Raw genomic sequence first — 23,206 nt, 5'->3', positions numbered from 1 at the left:
GGTTACCTGATGCTAACGTGTAGCTTGCAAGCCGTTTTCTTTATCGCGTTTCTGACTCTGAAAGGAAAAGCCTTCTGATTTCATTGTACTTTTGTATAATGACAATAGAGACCATTTATACAACTACAATTCTGTATTCAGTTTTTCTTTGTAGATCTAGTTGTTATCTGTTTACTGTCATATACTTCTAGTCAGTAAGGACTTCAGTTGGTGCTTTTGTGATGATGGGACGTTACTTCCTAGATTTTCAGTTTTTCACAGGGGTTCTGTTCCCCATTAACAGTGTCAAGTCATATTCATTTGTATAGCCCTTAATCACAAAGAGTCTTAAAGGTATGCACAGACCACAGATTATTGCAGACTATTATTACACTATCCCCTGATCTGAAACCAACATTAGGGCAAGGAAATACTCGAAAACCTCAGCGTGGGGAAAATGAAGAAACTTTGAAAAGAGACCTTACTGTCACATAATGTAATACCACTTCCAGGATGACCATGCTGCAATGGATGTTGCATTAACAAACAATAACAATAAAATAATTTAAACGCAATACAAAATAAAAAAGGAAAATAAAAAGGATGACCGGACTAAAAATACAGGAAAATGTCATACAAAATAACATTTCACAATTTTGAAACATCGTGATACTAAAAAGCTTAAATGTGTTTTTAAAATGAGAATATGCGTGTAAATAATATAGACGAACTCAAGGTTTCACAATAAAACAGGTCATTGCTGTGGCTGTCTGTGCGTCAAAAAGAAACCCATTAGCGGCCTCTAGCGGTCAGGAGAAATCTCTACAATTTAAAGTCAGTAAAACACCCGATAACTTGGACAAGGAAATGTTTAATACGAAAAAAAGATTGAAGTGTCCTTATTTAAACGCATTTTTCCGATCTCTAAACCAAATGAAGTTTATTGGCTTCGTAAAAGTTGCTGTGTATGAGTGCCAATCCCACACCACAAAGTGCGAATGCATTTTTAAATTTCCCCTTTAAGGTTTACCAACACTTGTTCTCACAAAACAGTCAATTAAATCCAGATTTATTGCAAAGTTGCATGGAGAGAGGGGGGCCCCTTGCGCTCCTCCAGGACTGGGCGCGGTGCGGGTCAGGAGTTTTGCGAGTGTGTGTTAGGGGAAATCAACTATTCCCCCCTACACTTTTGCAAGCAGGCCTACTCCCACATTCAAGAGATTCCAGAGAGAAAATTTGGCTGTCGTCCGTTAGGTCAGGCCAAATGCTTTGTCGTTTGTGCGAGCGGAGCTCATTAAAACTGCTTTGGATGCTGCAGCAATCGCCCGAGCTGGAGACGAAAAGGATTGAACGAGAGGCGAAGGTAGGCATTACACGCGGTTCACGTTTTATTTTTTATTTTTGTATTTTTGGACCTAATCTGTTTGGCTGGCTTGGAATTAGTTAATGAGCATCCTTTACCTATTACCAGGAGAAAAGTAGGATAATCTGGAGCAGGGGTTTTCACACCTGCGGCCCACGGGCTGGATTAGGCCCATCAACAGATTGAATCGGGCCCGCGAGACAACACTAACAACACCTGCAAAAGAAATCCAGTTTTAAAAATGTCGTCTTGATGCCACCAAGGCACTGTATCTGTTTTTCTTTCTCTCATTCTTTCGTTCTCTCTCTTTCTCATTTTCATTCTCTGTACTTCATTTTTTTCTGTCTCTCTTACTCTTTTTGTCTCTTTCTCTGTCTCTCTCTTTTTGTTCTCACCTTTTCCTTCCCTGTCTTTTTTTCTCTCTCTTTTTTTCTTACTTTGTTAATCTCTTCCTCTCTTTCTTTTTTCTCTCTCTCCTCTCTCCCTCACCACCCCCCTTTCTTTCTCTCTCACTCTCTATTTTTCTCACTTTCTTTTCCTCGATGCTATTGTAAGCTTTGAACAAAAAAGATGCCAAGATGGTGGGATGCACGGGTGAAGCGGCTAATAGCTCCCAAGCTAGATTTTTTTTATCACATTCTTTCTATTTCTTTCTTTCTCTCTTTCTCCCTTCTCTCACCCTATACCCCTTTACTCTCTCGTTTATTTCACTTTCTGTCCCACTCTTTGTTTCTTTGTTTCTTTCCCTCTTTCTTTCTTTGTTTCCTTGTTTCTTTCTTTGTTTCTTTATTTCTCTTTCGTTCTTATTTTCTTTCTTTCTTTTTTCTTTTTTTCTTTCTTTTTTCTTTCTTTCTTTTTTTCTTTCTTTCTTTCTTTCTTTCCTTCTAGGTCATGGAGCTTTTGTGGTTTTGTGATTAATTAATGCCTTAACTGCCAGGGTCCTAGAGGTACCACTTCCTGTGGTCTGTCCTGGGCAAGTAAAGCCCTCTCTCTCCAGCGGTAGGGGTTTGCTCCCCCCAAATGATAGTGCTAGTTCCAATGCTTACATGTAACAGGAGAAGCCTCCTGATCTGTCTCAGATACAGCACCTTCATCATCTTGCTGCCGTTGTTTTCGGTGTTAAGCGTCATCCTGCCTAATTCAGTTTTCACACTCTACTTAACAGTGGGGTGCGTCGTTTGTGGTGTCCTTAAAAAGTTGAAAGTCGAAAATTATTTCTGTTAAGTACAGTATGTGTCAACAATGTTCATCTGAGTTTAAAGAGCCTTTATAAAAACGATTTCACTGTGCCGATCTGCTTTTATATTACTTTTACCAGGGACTTAGAACACATTAGGTTAGAGGAAGGGGGTGGGGGGGAGCGACTCTATGCTTTTCATCACAGTTTTTGGTGGAGCACTAAAATGGTTAAAGTGTGAAAAGGTCTTGTTTAAAGTACAGTCCAAGCCCCAACCCAAACCCCAAAAAGATGAAAAAAAAGAGTCTATTAGAGTCTAAAGTGCGTCTAAAATACGAACATACTCATAAAAAAATACTCTGACTGAGGCTGCAAACATGACTTCAAACCAGGAGATGGCGACAAACAAATTTTCAAATTCCGGATAACGCCTTTAAACTTTAGAAGAACTGACTTTCCTTGGTTTGCGCCCACCTTAAATAGATATTAATGTTGGTTGGATAAATAATGATAACAACAATTAATAAATAGTTTTAATTATTACCACTATAATAATGTATTATTATTATTATTTTATAGCTATATTATATAAAATGCACATCAATAACTATGTTAATAATGTAATTATTACTTAGTATTATTATTATAAAAGATCTACTAGCTAGCACAGATAGTTGCAAACTTACAGTCTGTAGTAGGAATTGTTAGCCAACAATTAGTATGTCCACGACACTTATCACACTCACACTTACTAAGTAAGTCGGGGTTCAATTAAATATGTAATGGACACACAAACGTGGGTATTCCTAATGATGTCCTCTGTGCTTTTGTAAAGGCCTGTTTTTTCTTGGAACTGTGTTCCTCAAAATTGTCATTTGTGCACCCGGGAACACTCAACAGAAGGACATTTTGTTTTTGTAAATATAGAATCTATAACGCATTTTACAGACATGGGGACTTGAGACTTAGTGACTTGGACTCGAGTCGACTCGAGTCGCTGTTTTTATGACTTGTGACTTGACTTGGACTTGGCAATCTAAGACTCGGGACTTGACTTGTGACTTGACTTGGCCAAGAAAAAAATACTTGGGACTTACTTGGGACTTGAAGGTGAAGACTTGAGACTTACTTGAGACTTGCACATGTGTGACTTGGTCCCATGTCTGGCATTTTAACAAAGAAATGTTCCCACACTCTATTCCCGCCTCTTGAGCACGCATCTTGAGCTGAGCTGGTGATGGCGTAGACGGGAAAGGGGTCTACAGGATGGACTGATGGAATGATGGATTGGCATTTCTCACATTAAATCTGACTGACACTTATGACACGAGTGTTTTTTTCCTCCGAATGTTTTTTTGGAACATGGAAAATTACAAACAACCTAAAACTGACTCCAAACCACAACCATTTGGGAGTTTGTTTATAGACCGGTATGTTTGGTAGCTCTGATTTAATAACTATTTATGTACTCAACTGCAACCCGAGCTGTAACTCAAGAGTTAAATCCACTATAAAGCTAAAGAATCTTCAAATTTAAGCTTAACTTTGACAGGACAATATATTATGAAAACTGCCTTTTCTTAAAACATCCTATCTTTGCAAAAAAACATAAAACTTCTCAGGGTTGTGGCTGTGAGTGGAGGATACACAGGATTGTAAAGGGATGGGAGGCGGCGGGTGGGTTGGGGCGATATAGGGTTTGTAGAGGGAGATTTCGAAGGGGAGAGGCAACAAAAGCAGAAGCCCTTAGAACGCCTCCCGAAGCGGTGAGTTCCAATACTTATTATGAAGTTGAGTTAACACAAGTTTTATACATTGTTTTTTTTTCCATTTCCAGTAATGCTAATGATTTTTAAACATGGCTTCACTGTAGCTTGTCAAAGTTTTATCTGTCGTGTAAATTGTTTCACAAATCCACAATGGAATTATATTTAATATTATCATATGACATGGTCAGTAATAAGTCAATACTACTGGATTGTTTTTAATTTGAACATCAACTATTTGTATAAGTACATGTGTGCAGTATGTTCATATGAGAAAAAAGAAACAAAGATTGAAATATACTTGACTGTCATTCTGGTACACATGTACAGTATACAGAAATGGAAATACATTTCACAAGCGCAATTTAAAATGTTTGCAAAACATATGAATGTGCAATAGCAGATACATGATTTAGCTACATCCATACAGTACAGTAGTACAAGAGGAGCATCTGTGATAGATGTTCAAAATGGGCAGACATAAACACACATAAATCTTTGAAATTGTTTTATAGTCTAGATCGGGGGTCACTAGCTTTTTTGAAGCTGAGGTCTACTTTTTTGTTGTATGCATCTCTAAAATAACATCTCATGTTACCACTATGTTGTTACTATGTTAGTACTATGTTATTATCAAGTTGTGAGTATCGGATGTACAGTAAAAATAAATAGGCTAGAAGAACTACCTTGTATATGGGTACAGTTTGATTTACATATAGAAATCCTAAGCTATTTTGAAAAATAATTTTGCAAGACTTGATCATGCAATTAAAGACCATGTCAATGGGTTCAATGGCAGTTAGCAATCTTATTACCGGTACCTAGAAAATCACTAAGACCCGTCACGGGTGAGCTATCTTTAGAACTGGCTAGGTGTTCTCAGTGGGTGACTTGGTGCCCGCGGGGACCATGTTAGTGACCCCTGGTCTAGATTTAGATCCCTCATAACGTCAGCTTGTAAAACTTTGTTTATGGTTGTATTTTTCCATTGACAGTGATTGTTGGCAAGCATGGCTGTGCATGTGGCTGGGATTGTAGCTGTCGGGGTCTTTTATTTGGTAATCCTCCTAACGGGGATCTTGGCGTCACGTAAATCGAAGCAAGTGGAGAAAAAATGCATAGGGAAAAAGAGCGAAGTCGCCATCATCGGGGGACGCAATATCAATACTGTTGTTGGCGTCTTTACCATGACAGGTAAAACACATTTTTCTTGGCATGTTTATGAAAAATCCTTCGTTCCGCTCTTGAATTCTGTGTTTTCCATCAGCGACATGGGTTGGTGGAGGTTATATTATCGCCACTGCTGAGGCTGTTTATTCTCCATCTCAAGGTCTTCTCTGGGCTGTTGGGCCGCTTGCATATTTTTTGAATTTCTTTATTGGTAAGTATTGCTTAACTGTAAGTATAACATAACTTTGATTTACAGAGGGCCAATACCTCAGGCTAAGAAAACACAGGTTTTCAAATTCTAATAGTTTGTTAAACACGGGGTTGAGAACCTATGGCTCGCGAGCCGTAGGGTATATGGTTTTCTTATGATTACATCTGGCTCGGAGGGTTATTGTGCAGGTATGTCTGTAATCCTCCTTCCATGATGACCAGGCTGCAATGGATGTTGCAATAACAAACAATACTCAGATATTCCATCTATCCATCCATTATCTGCACCGCTTATCCTCAGTAGGGTCGCGAGGGTGCTGGAGCCCATTCCAGCTATCTTCGGCCAGTGGGCAGGGGACACCCCAAACCTGTTGCCATCAGTCGCAGGGCACGCAGAGACAGACAACTGATTTGCTCATTCACACTTAGGGACAATTTGGAATGGCCAATTAACCTGACTTGCATGTTTTTGGAATGTGGGAGGAAACCAGAGTGCCCGGAGAAAACCCACACAAGCACGGGTAGAACTTGCAAACTCCACACAGGAAGGTTCGATCTCATGATCTCAAAACTGTGCCGCACATGCGCTAACCACTAAGCTGCTGTGCTGCCTTTACACAGATATTGTCAACGTGAAATATAGAATATAAGTGTGTTTTAAGCCTAGATTTCAACATCTCATGTGTGGTCCCTTCTAAAGGTTTTCTTCATTTTCCTCATGCTGAGGTTTTTGAGTTTTTCCTTGCCCTCATGTAGGTTTTAGATCAGGGGATGGTGTCATAATAGTGTGTAGTTTGCAATATTCTGTTGTCTGTGCAACCCTTTGAGACTCCTTGTGATTAAGGGCTACACAAATAAACAGGACTTGACTTGGTGTTGCATGCCAGGCCGCTTTAAGCAAAAGCGAAGGTCAACATTAAATGAGTACAGGGTTCGGTCCAGCCCATATAGGACACTGTTTCTATAATTTACAGTCAAGTTGTCACACCAACAGACCCCATTTGGGCTGTCCAGCGCTAAAGAATTATTAATATGAAAGCTTACTAAACGATGTCTGTGCACTATTGTGACCCTTTTTTGATTAAATGCACAGAACAAACTGCAAACATGCCAAAACTTCAGCAAAGCACCCAGAGCGATTTGATTGGGTAAGATGTAGTAATGGGTGAAGCTATATCCACAGTGCGCAAATTCCTCCTCCGCCTTGCCCAGCGCCGTCTGCACCAAAGGTTAATACATCGGTAATGGTATCCTCATTTGCAGCGTTTTGTGACATTTTTACAAAGGAACTTTGCTCGCACCTTGTTTTGAAACCATTTTTTAGGACAAAAATGACAGTCAAAATGAGCCTCAGCACTCTTAAGTAACTGCGGGAGGGAGACACATTTTAAGAGGAATATGTATATGGGACACAGATTCTGGCATTATTGTTATTTCATACAGTAGATTTGATACAATCATCATACGTCACACAGCAAAACAAATGTCTGGAGAACGGGTTTGGCGACTGTGTTGAATTTGGTCTTAGAATATACAGTTCGGCTCTTTTAAAAATGAAAATCCAAAATGATTTGATTTTATGGCTTTGGGTGAAAAAGGTTCCCGGCCCCTGCGTTAAACGGAAATAAAGTTATTGTTGGCACATCACAGGCGATCAATATAGCAAAATCAATTATAATCAAACAACTACATCTGCATCTAATGTAAAAATTAACACACAACCTGCACTTCATCCACTGAGGACTTTAGTACCTAGCGAAGCATTCCTCATGAATGACAGTGACCCTGTCAAAAACTTCTTGGAAATGAAATTACATTCTCAACGCCTAATCAATCATTGTTATGTCAGTCTATGAAGCAATGTTTCAAAGAAAATCCTAATTTTCACTAGCGACTTTCACACAAAGCTATATCTCCATTACTTGTGTTAATTTCACACTACGTAGATAAGGATCACCACCGAGGTCGTGTTAAAAGTTGACACTTTAATTTAAATGAACACTGTAACTGATTAAAATTAGATAACCAGTTAACAATTTTAACACTTAAAGAGTAAACTTCCAACGCTAGGTACAGCGAACAACTGTTCCTCATCTACGGGTGTGTAATTTTACTGTTAGAAAACCACAATGTATTTTGATAAATTTCACAAACCTTACACAGGAAAATCCAATAAATCAAACAAACCAACAAACAAACAACAACAAAACAACAAAATAATGTGTCAACAATATAAGTTCCTTGTTTCAAAAAAACCCAAAAAAAACAAATATATATGTATATATATATATATATATATATATATATATATATATATATATATATATATATAGTTATTATTATTGTTGTTAAAATTTTTGATGATTCAATAAAATATATAAAATAATAATAATGTGCAAGCCTGTGCCTCTTATCAATAAATAGACTAGTTAGATGATTTCTCCCATATGGATTTCAAAACTGAAAGCGCTATGAATTCTTGAGAAAAAAGTTCAATAATCACTGCAACTGACTAGGAAACAAAATTAGTTCTAAGACATGATTGTACCATGCAAAATTCTAGTTAATTGTGGGGGCTACCTTTTCACAAAATAACTCGCAATACATGATTTTTTTTTTTTGCAATTATTATACAATTAATGACTATTATATATTGAAACCAAAGATCAAACCCTTTTACAAGCCCAAGCAAGTGTGTGAAATTTGGCGCGTCCTAGTGGTAAGAAAAACTTTCTTTCCGTTAAAAAAAAGAAAAACATTCATTTTAATACTAGTCAAGTCTTGTTTATTTGTATAGCCCTTAATCATAAGGAGTCTCAAAGGGCTGCAAAGACCACAGACTATTGTAAACTACACAATATTATTACACCATCCCCTGATCTAAAACCTACATGTGGGCAAGGAAAAACTCAAAAACCTCAACAAGAGGAAAATGACGAAACGTTGAGAAGGGACCGCACATGAGGTCATCCCCTTCCAGGATGACCAGGCTGCAATGGATGTTGCTTTAACAATCAATAAAATTGAAAATAAAATGTATAATAAATAAAATATGATAAAAAAATTAAAATCAAATCAAAAGTATGACCAAGTTGCAATGGATTTGGCATTAAAAAACAATAAACAGACATTGTCAACAGGAAATTTAGGTCATTCATAAGTTATAGAAGTGTGTTTTAAGCCTAGATTCAAACAGTTCCACTGAGGTTTCAGATCAAATCTCAGAGGGCAGAGCATTCCACAGCACCGGGACTCGAAAAAAAAAAAAAAAAAAGCATAAACTATCATCCAAATGTAAATTTTTATTTAAAAAAATACTAGGTTGAGATACTTGTCGCCACTATGTTTGCCTGGCATCTGGCTGCTACGTTGTGATCATTTGGCAATGGTTTTCCTTTGCATTATACAATACAGTGCCCTCTGGTGGGCTAGTGGGGTTTTAACTATACAGTATTGAGCGATTTGGTGGTTACGACTGAGTTAGATCCTGGGTCAAAACTGTATGTATAAGTATCTTTTTTTGCAGGGTGTTTATTTTACATTAACCTTCTTTACATGTTATATCCTATTATATTGTTTTTTTTTTAACTGAAGCACCTCACAAAGACTTTTCTTGTGTTTTCTTCTCAGCCGGATTGTTTTACGCCAAGCAAATGAGGTCCAAACATTACGTGACCATGTTGGACCCATTTCAACATCGCTACGGCCAATTTTTCACGACAGCGCTATTACTGCCCGCTTTGGTCAGTGATATTTTGTGGGTGGCCTGCATTCTTGCTGCTTTAGGTCAGTAATTGCGTTATAATCATCTGCAACTCCCTTTATCGAAAGTATGCATCGGGATAAAAGTATGCCATTCAAAGCTGTTTTTTTTTTCAATCGGTTTCCAAATATTCTTTTTTTGCTTTTGTTTTGAATTCCAGGTGGGACGATGAGCATCATCCTTGATCTGTCATCCACGATATCAATCCCAATCTCTGCAGCTGTCTCCATTTTCTACACTGTTTTAGGTGGCCTTTACGCAGTCGCCTACACAGATATCATCCAACTGTCCTTCATATTTGTCAGTCTGGTGAGCTATTATGTGCACAAACGTTATTTGATTGTGCATGTTTTGGAACATCAACTACGGCATTGTTCGGAAATTTTGACCTGATTTGTCTTTGGGACTAACTTGTTTTTATGTCTTTGTTTCAGTGGCTCTGTATTCCATTTATGTTTCTCAGTCCTGCGGTGACTGACGTCTCACAAGCAATCGCTTTCAACCATTCCGACGTTCTCTCCTGGTTAGGAGAGGTGAAGATTGAAGATGCGGGGAAATGGACGGATGACTTTTTTGTGCTGGTGAGATATTTTTTTTCTACTAAAAAGTTGTTCTGAAGCTAATCCCCAAACTCGACTCCCCACAAAAACGTTTATCTTTAAAAGTACATATCTTTTGTGGTTGAAGATTTTTTTCCGATAAAATCAACCACAATTAAGTTATTCTTACCAAGGAAAACTTATGTTTGTCAACATTGATTGGCAGGAGAATCTGATCATGCAAAACATACAGTTTTTAGATTTGACTTTATTGATTCCCAACCACCAGTAGGTATCATGGCTCCATTTTTTTATACTAAATTATAAAAAATATGAGAGTCCGTGCAAAGAACAAATCCATTTTTGGCATTCTACTTTCTTTTCTACTGTTGATCGTGATATTTGGTAAATTTGGTGTTTAGATAAACCATAAATACTATCTCACATGATCATTAAAATGTTTTCATTTTCCAAAATTGTTGTCAGTGAATCAGTTAAGATAAGCAACATATTCTACAATACAGAATGGTTGATAATTTTTCTCGTTTTAAGTTTTTGCTTTGCAATCTGGATCGGAAAAACATCCTTAAAATGAGAAATATTATCCACCTTCTGTTATATCAAATAATTTTGAACATTTTGAAGATGAATTTTCCCAGTCTCCTGGAGAAATAAGTGTAAAATATCTTAAAAATAGAAAATGATACTTAAATTTGGCAGGATGTTCTGCTGATCTGTTAAAGGCCACATTTATACATTCTAACAAAAGTAGAGCATTAAGAAAAACAGATTTTGTACCATATTTTCTTACAAATAATCGTTATTCTGAGCGGCAGGGTAGAAGACTGGTCACATTTTAGAGGTCCTGGGTTTTCCAGCTGCTGACCACCCTCGGTGGAGTTCACATGTTCTCCCTGTGCCTGCATGGGTTTTCTCCGGGCACTCCGGTTTTCTCCCACGCCCCAAAAGCATGTAGGGCAGCTCAATTGTCAATTCACGATTGTCCTTTGGAATGAACTATTGAATGAATGGTTGTCTGTCTCTCTGTGCTCTGGCTGTCCACTGCCCGCTGCCCGAAGGCAGTTGGGATTGGCCTCCGCTCCCCAATGACCCTCGTGAGGATAAGTAGTTTGGAAAATGAATGCTCAAATAATCATTATTCTGAAGTACAGTACTGTCGAACGAAAAATCTGGAAGGCTGACATCAGTCCAATAATAACTAAGGCCGAGCATAACGTGGACCTCAGTCGAGGAGTCAGTTGTAACAAATGGGCGAGTTAGCAATACAAATTTGCCCAGAGATAGATCTTAGGTGCAGAATGTTCATCTTTGACTACCTAGCAATCTCACCAAAATAGCTAATGCATCAAAAATTCAAGAAAGCTAAAGGTGGTGTATGTAACTACAAAAATATTCTATATGCTGATGCCATCTTCTGGCTGAAATAATCATTGGAGCTCCATTTTGTTGCACGTGCAAGTATGTGAATTTCTTAGACGTGCTCAAAAGCTTCCTTTCTCATCTTCTTTGGGGTTTGGGTTGGTATATGGACTGAATTTGAAACAGTCCTTTTCTTACTTTCACAATTTTCAACCTATAAGTAGAGTAAGAGAGAAAAAAAAATCAGTAATTGTAGGAGGCAGTAATGTACCAAAGTGAGGAATGCCAATCTCAGTTAATGTAAAAGAAAAATAACCTACGAGTGAGGCAGGAAATTAATTTGCTAGCAAATTGCTGCTAGTTCCAAGCATCCATTTTGCTTTATAGCTTAACAAAATAGTTTTATTATTGCAAATATCTGTATTTTACTTACAGACATGTTTAGTGTATTAGATACAGAATCATAAATGCAAGTAAATAGCAACTGTAAAATTATAGTTATTAAAGAGGATGTGTACGAGTCATTTTTGTTCACAAAATAAACTTTTTACTCTAATAACTAATAATTAGGCTCTTTTCAAGCTAAATAAAACCTATATGTGTTGTGAGTTTAGCTGGACCCAAATGCAGGGTAGCTAGAAGAATGGCAAGGTGCTCAAAAAAGATGGTATTTAATCTCAAAATAAACAAGTAAAAAAAATGATGAATAAACAACTAAATTATCCAAACCGAAAAACAAAAAACAAACCTAAGAAAAAAAAGATAACAACTGGAAAAATGTGATGTTGGTATAAATGAAGGAAAATGGATGGAAAGTCTAGATGACCCGACAACAGATGCTGTCCAAAATGTCCTTATGAAGGTTCAGGCGAATTGAGACAGGTGTGTGGCGATTGGACTGATTTGTTCCAAATTCCAAATCGTCTGGTAGAAGGGCACTAGACCCCAACAATATACTTTTTGAATACTGTGCAAAGCATAAAATTGTATTGTGGGGTCATAGTGGATACACAGAGGAAAACTTATTGATGAATATATGATTAGATTGTGTCTATTATGTTTTTCATACTGTATAAATTACTTATTTGACGAATTAAGTATGCCTGTGATATGCTACATTTCAATTGTGCTTCCTATTTCATACACAAAGCAAAATAAATTCCCTGTTAGACATTTTGCACATTTTTGTCTTCATTTTTGTCTTATTTACAGATTTTTTTCCACACAGTAAACATTTATTGGAAGAAAGTAGGGACGGTTTTAATTATAATTGTGACGTCAGTATCCTCATGTGTTATAGGCTATTGGGGGTTTGGCCTCACAAGCTTTATTCCAAAGGATTCTTGCAGCCTCCTCTTCGGTCAAGGCTCAAGTAACTTGTTTTGCTGCTGGCGGCTTAACTTTCATCATGGGAATCCCGTCAATTATCATTGGAGCCGTAGCCGCTTCGGCAGGTATCTATGCATACCTTGCGACACACTGTCCAAAATGTAAACAAGTAGCGTACACAATCTTGTTCTCTGTACTCATTTTTTCCCTTCTTTTTATGTCCTCATTTTCTCTTAGACTGGAACCGGACAGAATATGGACTACCCCCTCCTTATGAGCGCGGGGAGGCAGGAAATGTCCTGCAATTGGCTCTGTGTTACATCACACCCACTTGGGTTTCAGTTTTGGGTATTGGCGCTCTCTCTGCAGCAGTTATGTCTTCCATGGACTCAGCATTGCTGTCATCGGCATCTATGTTCACACAAAACATATACAAGACGTCATTGAGGAAGCAGGTGAGTGTGGAGGCGAGTGTCGAATAGAATATGAACTGGCCTGGTGCTCTGAGTCAGAGGTCTAAACACTAGCTTAATGGCAACACTCTTAAAACCCTATGGTCAAAAAGGAGACAAACCCAACATTGATATCAACTTAACTATTTTTTTCTGGGTCATTTATTTGTAAAATGTTGTAAATAACAAAACAGGGTTTGTATGGGTGCTTTAATGTTGTGTTTTCAAGGTTTGAAAAGTGCTTGAATTCTGGGTGCTTGTAAATGTGTGAAATTGTTGCTGTTTGTCAGCAGTTTGACCCAACAGACCATGCATGAAATGAAGATCTGTATTCGTGCAAAGATTATGTATAAATTATGGATAATTATTACGGGACATGCAAAAAAATCAGGTGGTCAATTGTATTAGGAAGAACTTCCTGCAACTGAAAATGTAAGCTACATATTACCATCAAATTTACATTTGTCTCAAAACTATTTGCGCACATATTGTTAAGATCTACAAATGTAATTTATTCATGCTGGATTTCTTCTTTTAATGGAACTGGTGAAAATGGAATATCGGCCATGAAAGTCTCTAAAAACTATTGAATTTGGGCTGAAAAAGATGTAGGAACCCTGGTAAGAATGACCAATTTTGGGGGGTGTTATTTTCAACAAAATTTTTCTAGTATGAAAAAACTAAATAAAACAGTCCACATCTTTTATGTTTTTTTTTCTGTAAAACAACACAATTGTCCATTGGGAAAATCATCCATTTGGGTTATTTTTGACCCAACTATTTTAGAATGCATTTGACGAAGATTTTCTAGTAACTAGTCCCTCTCCTATTTTAAGTACCGTCTATAGTTTTCATCTTTTGGAAGATTTTTCTTAAAATGAGCACAATTAACTACCATCTGCTTAAAAGATGAGTTTTCCTAATTTAATTACAGAAAGAAAACAATGTATCTTAAAACACGTATCGTTTTTCCCGCACTATAATGTGCACCCCCCAAAATAGTCTTTTGTTTGTATATGTTTTGTTTATAAGGCGCGCTGGACTATAAGACACATGAAATTAAAACTACTGTAAGAGGTAGGGTTGCATAAAAAATATCTATTTAATTTTTTTTTTGTTTTTTTTTAAATTTCATAGGTAAATGAATCAACATTATGACATCTGGTTTCACCACTAAAATTAATTAAGTAATGTATAAATAGTTGCTGTATGCAACGTTATTTAACAGTAACCATGCATGTCAAATTTTTGTGATCTATTCAGCACATCGGATTATAAGGGCACTTTCTGGTGAATTTGGGGTTTTTAGGTGCGCATTACAGTCCAGAAAATATGGTATATCCATCTCAAAGTGAACACTGTTTCTATCTAATAGGGTAAAATAACATGTTTTTGACAAAGATGAAGAAACAAGATGTCATGTTCTCATGCCTTTTAGAGACGGCCATTTAGAGACTGTTGAGGAACGATATTGCAAAGAGCTCAACTAACAACAAATTCACCTGCTTTCTGATGCAAAACAACAATTGCCAAATAACTCCTGGGAAGCAGATGTCAATTTTACTAGAGAGCAAGTGGCCCTGGAGATGGATAAAAATAGGATTTTACTGCTTCGTTTAACAAAAACAAAATGTTGCGTTTAGACTAAAAGGGACCCATAAAACTTAATGTTGTTTGGAAATACTGGATTGACTTCAACTGTCATGAAACTTGTGATGTTGATTTGCCCATTTTTTTAGTCAACGGCTCAATAACATTTTATGTTCATGTTCGAGTCATGGGAATTCCGGCTCTTTTTAAAGAACCGGCTTTTTCGTCTCGGCTCACTAGAAAGAGCTGTCTTTTTTGACTCCCAAATGGCTCTTCAGATTTTTTTGTTTTTACTGGTATATTGCCAATAATAATCAAACATTAGAAAGAAAGACGGAGAAAGTGAGTTAAAGAGAGAGAGAGAGAAAGAGAGAGATAGAGAGAGAGAGAACAAGAGAGAGAGACAAAGAGAGAGATAGAACGAGAGATAGAGACAAAGAGAGAGAGAGAAAGAGAGAGAGAGAGAGAGAGAGAGACAGAGTAAGAGACAGAGAGAGAGGGAGCGAGAGAGACAAAGAGAGACATAGAGAGAGACATAGAGAGAGACAGAGTGAGAGACAGAGAGAGAGAGAGACAAAGAGAGAAAAAGAGATAGAGACAGAGAAAGACAGAGACAAAGAGAGAGATAGATGGAATCTAGAAAGAGAAAGAGAGAGACAAAGAAAGACATGGAGAAAGTAAAATATATATATATATATATATATATATATATATATATATATATAATAATAATAATTTCCTTGTATTGTCATTCTGTGTAACAATGTACACAGAACGAAATGTCGATTGCACCTGACCCGTTGTAGCGAGCCGATGCAGCCGCAGCCAACAGAGGGCGCCGCCGACCACTTTTTAAGTCTTAGGAATGACTCGGCCGGGGCGCGAACCACCGACCTCCCAGTCTCAAAGCGGGCGCCTTACCATCTATGTATGCCTTACCATCTAGGCTACTGAGCTGGTAATATATATATATATATATATATATATATATATATATATATATATATATATATATATATATATATATATATATATATATCCAGGGCCACTTGCTCTCTAATAAAAATGACATCTGCTTCCCATTTTGTGTGTGTTTGTGTGTGGAGAGAGAGAAAAAAAAAGTGGGAAAAAGAGAGAAAGGGAAAGACATAGAAAGAGGGAGAGAGTGAGAGGGAAGAAAAGAGAAAGAGGGAGAGAGAGAGGGTGAGAGAAGAAAAGACATGGGTAGAGAGAGAAAATGAGAGTGAGTAAAAGGCATAGGGAGAGAGAGAGAAAGAGAGAGAGAGAGAGAGAGAGAGAGAGAGAGAGATACAATAAGAGTGAGGAAAATACATAGGGAGAAAGAGAGAGAGAAAATGAGAGTGAGGAAAAGACAGAGAAAGTAAGCAAGAGAGAGAGAAAAAGTGAACGAAAGAAACAAAGATGTAGAAAGAGAGAGAGTAAAAAGGGAGAGGGAATAAGAAAGAGAGAGAAGTAAAAGGAAAGAGAGAAAGGGGGAAAGAAAGAAAGGGAGAAAAAAGTGAAAGAAAGTGAGATAGAAAGAAAGATAGAAAGAAAGAAAGAAAGAAAAAGCGAAAGAGAGCTTTTCGAAGGGAGACGGCTCTGATTCATAGGAAGCCGGCTCTTGTCAATCACTTAAAAGAGCCATCTCATAGAGCCGTTTTGTATACGAACGACACATGAGTATCGTGTTTACCAAAGAACTATGCAAAACAACATTCATGTTCTTTGTTTTGTTTTGTCACTTGTTTTTTTTAACTCCAGGCCTCAGAGAGGGAACTCCAGTGGGTGATCAGGATTAGTGTACTGCTGGTGGGCTTGGCTGGAACTGGTCTGGCGTTCAATAAAAGCAGCATATTTGCTCTTTTGGTCTTAGCCAGCGACACCCTTTACTGCGTTGTGACCCCACAGCTGGCCTGCGTGGTCCATCTTCATTTTGCCAATTGCTACGGTGCCATCAGCGGTTATGTGGTGGGCTTGTTGCTACGTGCAGTCAGCGGTGAACCAGCTCTCGGCATCCCCCCGTTGCTTCTCTATCCGGGCTGGAGGGAGGAGAACGGCCTCATCGTCCAGTATTTTCCCTTCAGGACGCTGATTGTGTTCATTTCGCTGGCCACGATCATCATCGCGTCCTGGGCGTTCCAGGAGGCTTTCTCTCGCCAGCTCATTCCTCAGTCCTGGGATATTTTGGATGTGTTCAAGAACAAAACCAAAACAATAAAGGAGCTGGTGTCCCCAATACCAGATTCTAATAATGAAAGGAATTGCATCTGTGATGCTCCTTTATAGACCTTTTGCACTCACGTGACTGTAATCACGTGACCATAACCATGTGACAAGGTACTGGCGCCACGACGGACGGCAGTAAACAGTACTCCCCGTGGGTGAGGCCAGTAAACAGTAGACAACAACAACAACAACAACGCTATACTATTCAACACTATTGGCAATGATTAGTCAAATGAACATTTTGTAGCTGTCAGATAAGGTGGGTTTCCTTGTCAGAAAGCACAAAGAGGGGTATTTAAAGAAGCTGAGCGATCCATACCTTACTCCCCCTGACATATTTACGGATCTAACCATATCGTCCAGTCTGCCTGACTTCAGTCCACATGATCTGTACCGCTATATTCTAAAAGGAGTATCCCCATACTTCAGTGCTGATGTAAAAGCTTTTTCAGATTTTTTGCCTAAGGGTTTTTTTGTAGCTGGTTGGGTTACCGGTACGCCCCCTTCTGTTTTCATCAAAAAAAATACGATGAAATGCCAAATTTGGCTTGAAACCATGCCTCTTCGCACAGCCCACCGTAACGCAAGCAATCACCATCGTTCATCATTGTGCAGTACGATGAAGTAATAATGATGAATGACTGCACAGGAGCATGAAGAGCTTTACTGCTCCTCAGATGACGATGCAGGAGTAGCTGCAGGAGGCGGCGTAGTGGCTGTGGGAGGTGTCACAATGGATGCAGGAGGTGGCGTATTTAATATTTTTCATTATTATTAATTTTTAAATATTTTTGGAGCCCGCGAAAGTGGAACCGTGAAATAGCGAGGTTCCACTGTATTGCCCGCTCAGATGCTCTCGCCGTCCGTCATGGCGCTCATAATTCCCGTCAATGCAACAGGACCTCATGTGCAAAGGGTCTAAAGACTCAAGTCATTGTATCAGCCATACTATGTTTACACCAAAGTGCACCTTAGGAGTAATTTTTGAAGTTATACTTTTACAGAATCTTTTATACAACTAGGGAATCAAATAATATCTCAGGATTCTTCAGACATAGTTGAATTGACTGCATTTTTTGGGCCCCATTTTTATAGCCATTCAATTAGAATTGTTGTAATCTAGGTGAGTTAATTGCTGTGTTTCATTCCCTAGAGGGCCCCAAATGATTTTCATTTATTTTTTTACTATTTTGGGACTTGTGCTCTTTAAAAATTCATGTTAGTACGTTTTAAAACACTACGAATATTCAAAGAGTGTTGGCAGCTTTTAATGGTGCTCCAACGAATAAAATGCAAAAAATGAATTCTTACCACAGGAGCAAAATAATCGTGTTATTCTCTAATGATGGCTCACTTCAAGTACTGTATGTCTACCATCTTGGCAGAAAATATTTCTCAAAATCAGCAAAAATATTTCATATCTGGTATATAAGATAATTTTTTTTATTTTAATAACGATTATTTAATTTTAAATTTCATTGGCGGAACAAGATAGCTATCTGAAAATAAGAAAAATAGAACTTAAAGGTGTCCTTAAAAAGTCGAAAGTATAATATTTTCTCCATTAAGTATGTATTAACAATGCCCAACTGAGTTCAAAGAGCTTTTATAAACAATTTTCCACCTCGCCTATCTGCTTTTATCTTACTTTTACCTCCGTTGTTCTTGGAGGGCACACTACATTAGGTAGAAGGAAAGGGGGAGGGGGAGAATGACTTTATACTTGTCATCGCAGTTTTTTGTGAGTGTAGCATGAAAATGGTGAAAGTAAGAACAGGCCCGTTTCAAATACAGTTCAAACGCCAACACAAATCCCAAAGAAAGATGAAAAAAGAAGAGGTTATCAGAACACGTCTAAGATAGGTAGTCATGAATGATCTGTTCGAAGCCGCGATCATGACTTTAAGCCAGGAGTTGGCAGCAGAGAGTAACACATTTTCAAATTCCGCTCACTGCGGTCAGCACCTTTAAAATTAGCAAAATATTCCCCAAATGCGATAAGAATTTATTTTTTGCAGTTTACGGTAGGCCATTGATGATTGTCTCATGTAACAGTTACTAGTCCATTATGTCCTTGGTCACTCTAGCAATGTAGTCCATTTTATTTATTTTCCATCAAAAACAGTGGTTCCATTTTTTTAATGAATGGCAAAAAAACTTAAAATATTTTGATTTCTTTTTACCAAAGGGACAGAGTGAATTATTGAACACCATCAAGTGGTTTACTAAAATTGTGTATGCACTCGAAATACCAGCTGTTGATTTCAATAATGTGCAAAAAATGTTTCGTCGAACATACTTTTTCATTGTAAATATCTGAAAGACACACAAATGGTGATTGTGTTGCATTTTGTAAATATTGCAGCTATATCGTACAATAGGTTGTCATGCATTGCCACAATCGGTTTGTACTAAAGCTCAGAAGCTGTAATATTGTCTAGAAAGTCATGTTTTCTTTGAATTTGAATCAAAAAGGCTGACCATGCGCCTTATATTACAGTGCGCCTTATATTACAGTGCGCCTTATATATGGATCAATATTAAGTCGCATAGTCTTGCATCTAAAGCAAGCAGCCGCCGACTAGATTTTCCCCCGAAGGCGAAGTAGTCCGCGGTGTATGCTGGGATTTATATACCGGCGTTTCATTTCCTAACCAATGTGTCAATCATCATTTGAATCAGTCACTATTGGCTAAAGTTATTCGGAGGTAAAGAGGGCAGATCCTTTTTATCATTTACAGGCTCGCATAGGCTAAAGGGGCAAAACAAAGCCTGCAATTGGCCGAAAAAGATGAATGTGAATCACACGTTGGGTTGCACTACGGCATAGAGAAAACATTTTTTACTATTTATGTATTTGTAAATATTTTACTCCCCTGGATTTACAACACTCACGGTTGTAAGAAGACCATGGTTACGTATCATTATTGAACGTGATGGCTGCAAGAGAACTTAGGTGAGCTATGCGCCTTTATATTTTCCCGGTATCTTGTTTTAGAACGATCTTGATGTTTCTGTGATAAGTCTATTTTTAAACTAAATTCAATTCAAAGTGTTTATTGTTATATGCACAATAAAGAACCCCATTTCCCTGCACAATAAAATTCTTACTGTGCTGTCCACACAGTTGCCAGCAAAAAATAAAATGGAAACTAAGAAATGTTTGGCATTTCTTGAATCCCAAGACTTTAACCTTCCGAATTATATTTGGAACGATGCATTTGAGGGATTGGTGACATCGTACAGACACTGTTTCTGTACATGTCTGAGACACGTATTTGCTTCTTTGCAAGCTTTCGGAATGTTAAGGGGGTAATAAGTTTGACTGAACTATCTGACCGTTTTGTCGACGTTCCCATTATATTATAATCCGGTGCGCCTTATGTATGGAAAAATATAGGACCAAAAAATATTTTTTTGGGGGTGCGCCCTATAACCCGGTGCACCTTATAGTGCGGTATAGTTTTTCTTAGTATAAATTTTACTTCAGAATTTAAATAGAATTGGATTTTTTTAAACAATATCCATGTTCCATGAGTTATATCAATTTCCTGCTCCAAATTGACATATTACAGATCAAAATCTGAGGTTCGTTTCATACCAAGAATTGTAAGAAAGAAGATAAAGAGATGTGCAACCAGGAGAAGGAGTTTCAGGAAGGCGAACACGCCAGGGGTGGGGGGAAAGTAGACAGCAAAAGAATTTAAAGCCGTTGAGGACCTTGGCGATCGTCCCGGACGTTGACAGCCAGAGAAGCATCCAGAATTTGCAAAAACCATAAGACTCCAAGAGCCCCCCCGTGAGAATTCATTGAAATCCGAACTTGGTTCCAGGAACTGTCCAGTTGAGCTATTTTTAGAAAGTGGCCATAAAAAACACAGTTGTAAAGTTGGTCTAGTCTGGATGGGGCCCTGGATTGTGTTATAGTTGAAGGGTTCTGGCTACTGTCCAGATGTTTGTTGCTCCCATGCACATACCAAGTAGACAGCACATGATTGTGATCGGCCTACTCTGCCCTGGTTTGCCAGCGCCCTCTTGCCCTCACTGATTCAATTGGGTAACATGAGAGCACATAGGCCAATCAAAAACAGATTAGGTGGGTCAATACTTTAATATTTGGCCTAATAGAGGTTCATTTCACTGACGGAAACTTGGCTCTAATGATCACTACGGGGGCCTCCATAAGAAATCAAAGGCTGTCAGCAGCAAAGCAGATGAACTGAACTCTGATGAGGAGATTACTGCAAAGACTGAGATCCTGACAGGCCAGCCTACACCACCTCAATAGTTTCTCTCAAAGGGAATTTGGGTTGCAAAAAAACATTAGGAAAAGTGTTGTAACTTTGAATAAATGAACCATACCTTGATTTTACTCAGTTGCACACAATAGAATACTTCAATGAAGGTAGACTATTTAGGTAGGTTATCCTTCTATTTAAAAAAAGAGGTGTCAAATTCGGGCAGCACGGCAGAGCGTGTGCGGCACAGTTCTGAGGTCATGAGATCGAACCTCCTGTGTGGTGTTTGCATGTTCTCCCCATGCTTGCGTGGGTTTCCTCCCACATTCCAAAAACATGCAGGTTAATTGGCCGGTCCAAATTGTCCCTAGGTGTGGTTGAGCGAGCGAATTGTCTGTCCCTGTGTGCCCTGAGACTGGCTGGCAACAAGTTCAGGGTGTCCCCTGCCCACTGCCCGAACATAGCTGGGATGGGCTCCAGCACCCCCGCGGCCCTACTGAGGATAAGCGGTACAGATAATGGATGGATAGAGGTGTCAAACTCATTTTCACAGAGGGCCTCATTGACTCAAAGGGCTTGATGTAACATAATTAATGTGATTGAAAGGTTGGTTGGATCCCTTAACCACTAGGGTTGTGGGGGCACCCTTCCCTGCGGTGTGTTTAGGGCAAGTACAGCCTGGTGGCACTCATCGCTCTCCAGGCCAACATGTGTTTCCACCCGTTGTTAAACCAGGTACCTTTCGCGTGTTCGCTGAATGTGCTAACCACTGCACTACAGAAACATACATAAAAAAATACACTCCTTGATTAAAATAGCTCTGAAAATATTCAAGTTACACACGTTACAATGCAGCTGTACATACTGTACGTTAATAACTAAACATAACGAAATCTTTACTCATTGACATTAATATGGAAACACTGGAATGGAGTGGTGCTAATCCATCACATCTTATGGTAGTCAAGAGTTGGACATTCATCCATCCATTTTCTGTGTGGCTTATCCTCACTAGGGTTGCGGGGGTATAAAAGCCCATCCCAGCCATCTTCCGGCAGTGGGCAGGGGTCACCCTGAACTGGTTGCCAGCCAGTCGCAAGGCACACAGGGACAGACAATTCTCTCTGCATATCTTTGAAATGTAGGAGGAAACCGAAGTGCCCGTCTGAAACCCACGAAAGCACGGAGGAGGACATGCAAACTCTGCACAAGGAGATTGCAGTAGCTGGAATTGAGCCCTACACCCCGGAACCATGGGGCTACTCGCAAACCACCCAGGCGCAGTGCCGCCGATTTTGACACATGCAATTTAAGATTTATATTTGGATCAAAATACATTTGAGTAAATCCAAAATGTATATCCATCCATTCATCCATTGTCTGCGCCACATAGCGTGAGAAGGGATACTGGGGTGTTTGAGCCCATCCTAGCTGGCAGTGGGCAAGGGACACCCTAAACTGATCGTTCAACAAATCAGTGGAACTAATTGTTTCAGTACAGAACAAATTGTATTAGGAAGCCTCATACAAGGCACAAGACCCATTTCATTTCAGAATACTGTATGCAATAAGTATCAATTTCTTTTTATTGTACACATTTTTCCTGAATTATTTCAAAACGTTTAGATACAGAAATTAGTATGAAGTTTTCAAAAAGTGAAGTTTTCAAAACGCTTGCTGCTGTTATACAAAAATTGTTCCTACTCATATTTAAAAAAATATCCTCGAAGAAAAAACAAAAAAAAAAAATTTGGGCGGGAGGGGAAATCTGATTATTGACCTGTACACATTTTAGTCACCCTGGGGATGACAGTTATCCCTTGCTGACTTGACCCTTTTAAGAATAGACCTTTACATTTTTCTCAAATATCTTTTTAATCTTGACCTGAAGACATTTTAGTCACTCTGGGTCAATAGGTATGAATGATTTATGATGAAGTTAGAACAAAAAGCAGTTGTTGGCGGCGGGGGGCTTGGCATCACCTGTAAACTTCATATCCCAGAATCCTCAGTGGCGTAGT

General features: G+C 38.5%; 1 protein-coding gene across 1 annotated transcript; it reads left to right on the top strand.

The window, feature by feature from the left end:
- The first annotated feature begins 1,217 nt into the window (after positions 1-1,217).
- LOC148362747 (high affinity choline transporter 1-like) lies at positions 1,218-20,073 on the top strand. Its single transcript, XM_088340271.1, has 9 exons — positions 1,218-1,342; positions 5,281-5,479; positions 5,553-5,666; positions 9,296-9,451; positions 9,589-9,737; positions 9,863-10,009; positions 12,648-12,801; positions 12,914-13,131; positions 16,483-20,073. Exons 2-9 carry the CDS (start codon positions 5,296-5,298, stop codon positions 17,005-17,007), a joined length of 1,647 nt encoding a protein of 548 aa, XP_088196397.1. The 5' UTR covers positions 1,218-1,342; positions 5,281-5,295; the 3' UTR covers positions 17,008-20,073.
- Positions 20,074-23,206: the final 3,133 nt, after the last annotated feature.

This window comes from Urocampus carinirostris, chromosome 7, assembly GCF_059441175.1.
Source record: "Urocampus carinirostris isolate Australia breed hairy pipefish chromosome 7, RoL_Ucar_1.0, whole genome shotgun sequence".
NCBI lineage: Eukaryota > Metazoa > Chordata > Actinopteri > Syngnathiformes > Syngnathidae > Urocampus > Urocampus carinirostris.
The sequence above is the reverse complement of the archived record's forward strand: the minus strand, read 5'-3'. Positions and strand labels throughout refer to the sequence as shown.

Coding starts and splice junctions, on each gene's coding strand:
- LOC148362747 (XM_088340271.1), top strand. CDS start 5,296: ATGGCTGTGCATGTGGCTGGGATTGTAGCTGTCGGGGTCTTTTATTTG. Junction 9,452..9,588: donor CTGCATTCTTGCTGCTTTAG/GTCAGTAATTGC, acceptor TTTGAATTCCAG/GTGGGACGATGAGCATCATC. Junction 13,132..16,482: donor AGACGTCATTGAGGAAGCAG/GTGAGTGTGGAG, acceptor TTTTAACTCCAG/GCCTCAGAGAGGGAACTCCA.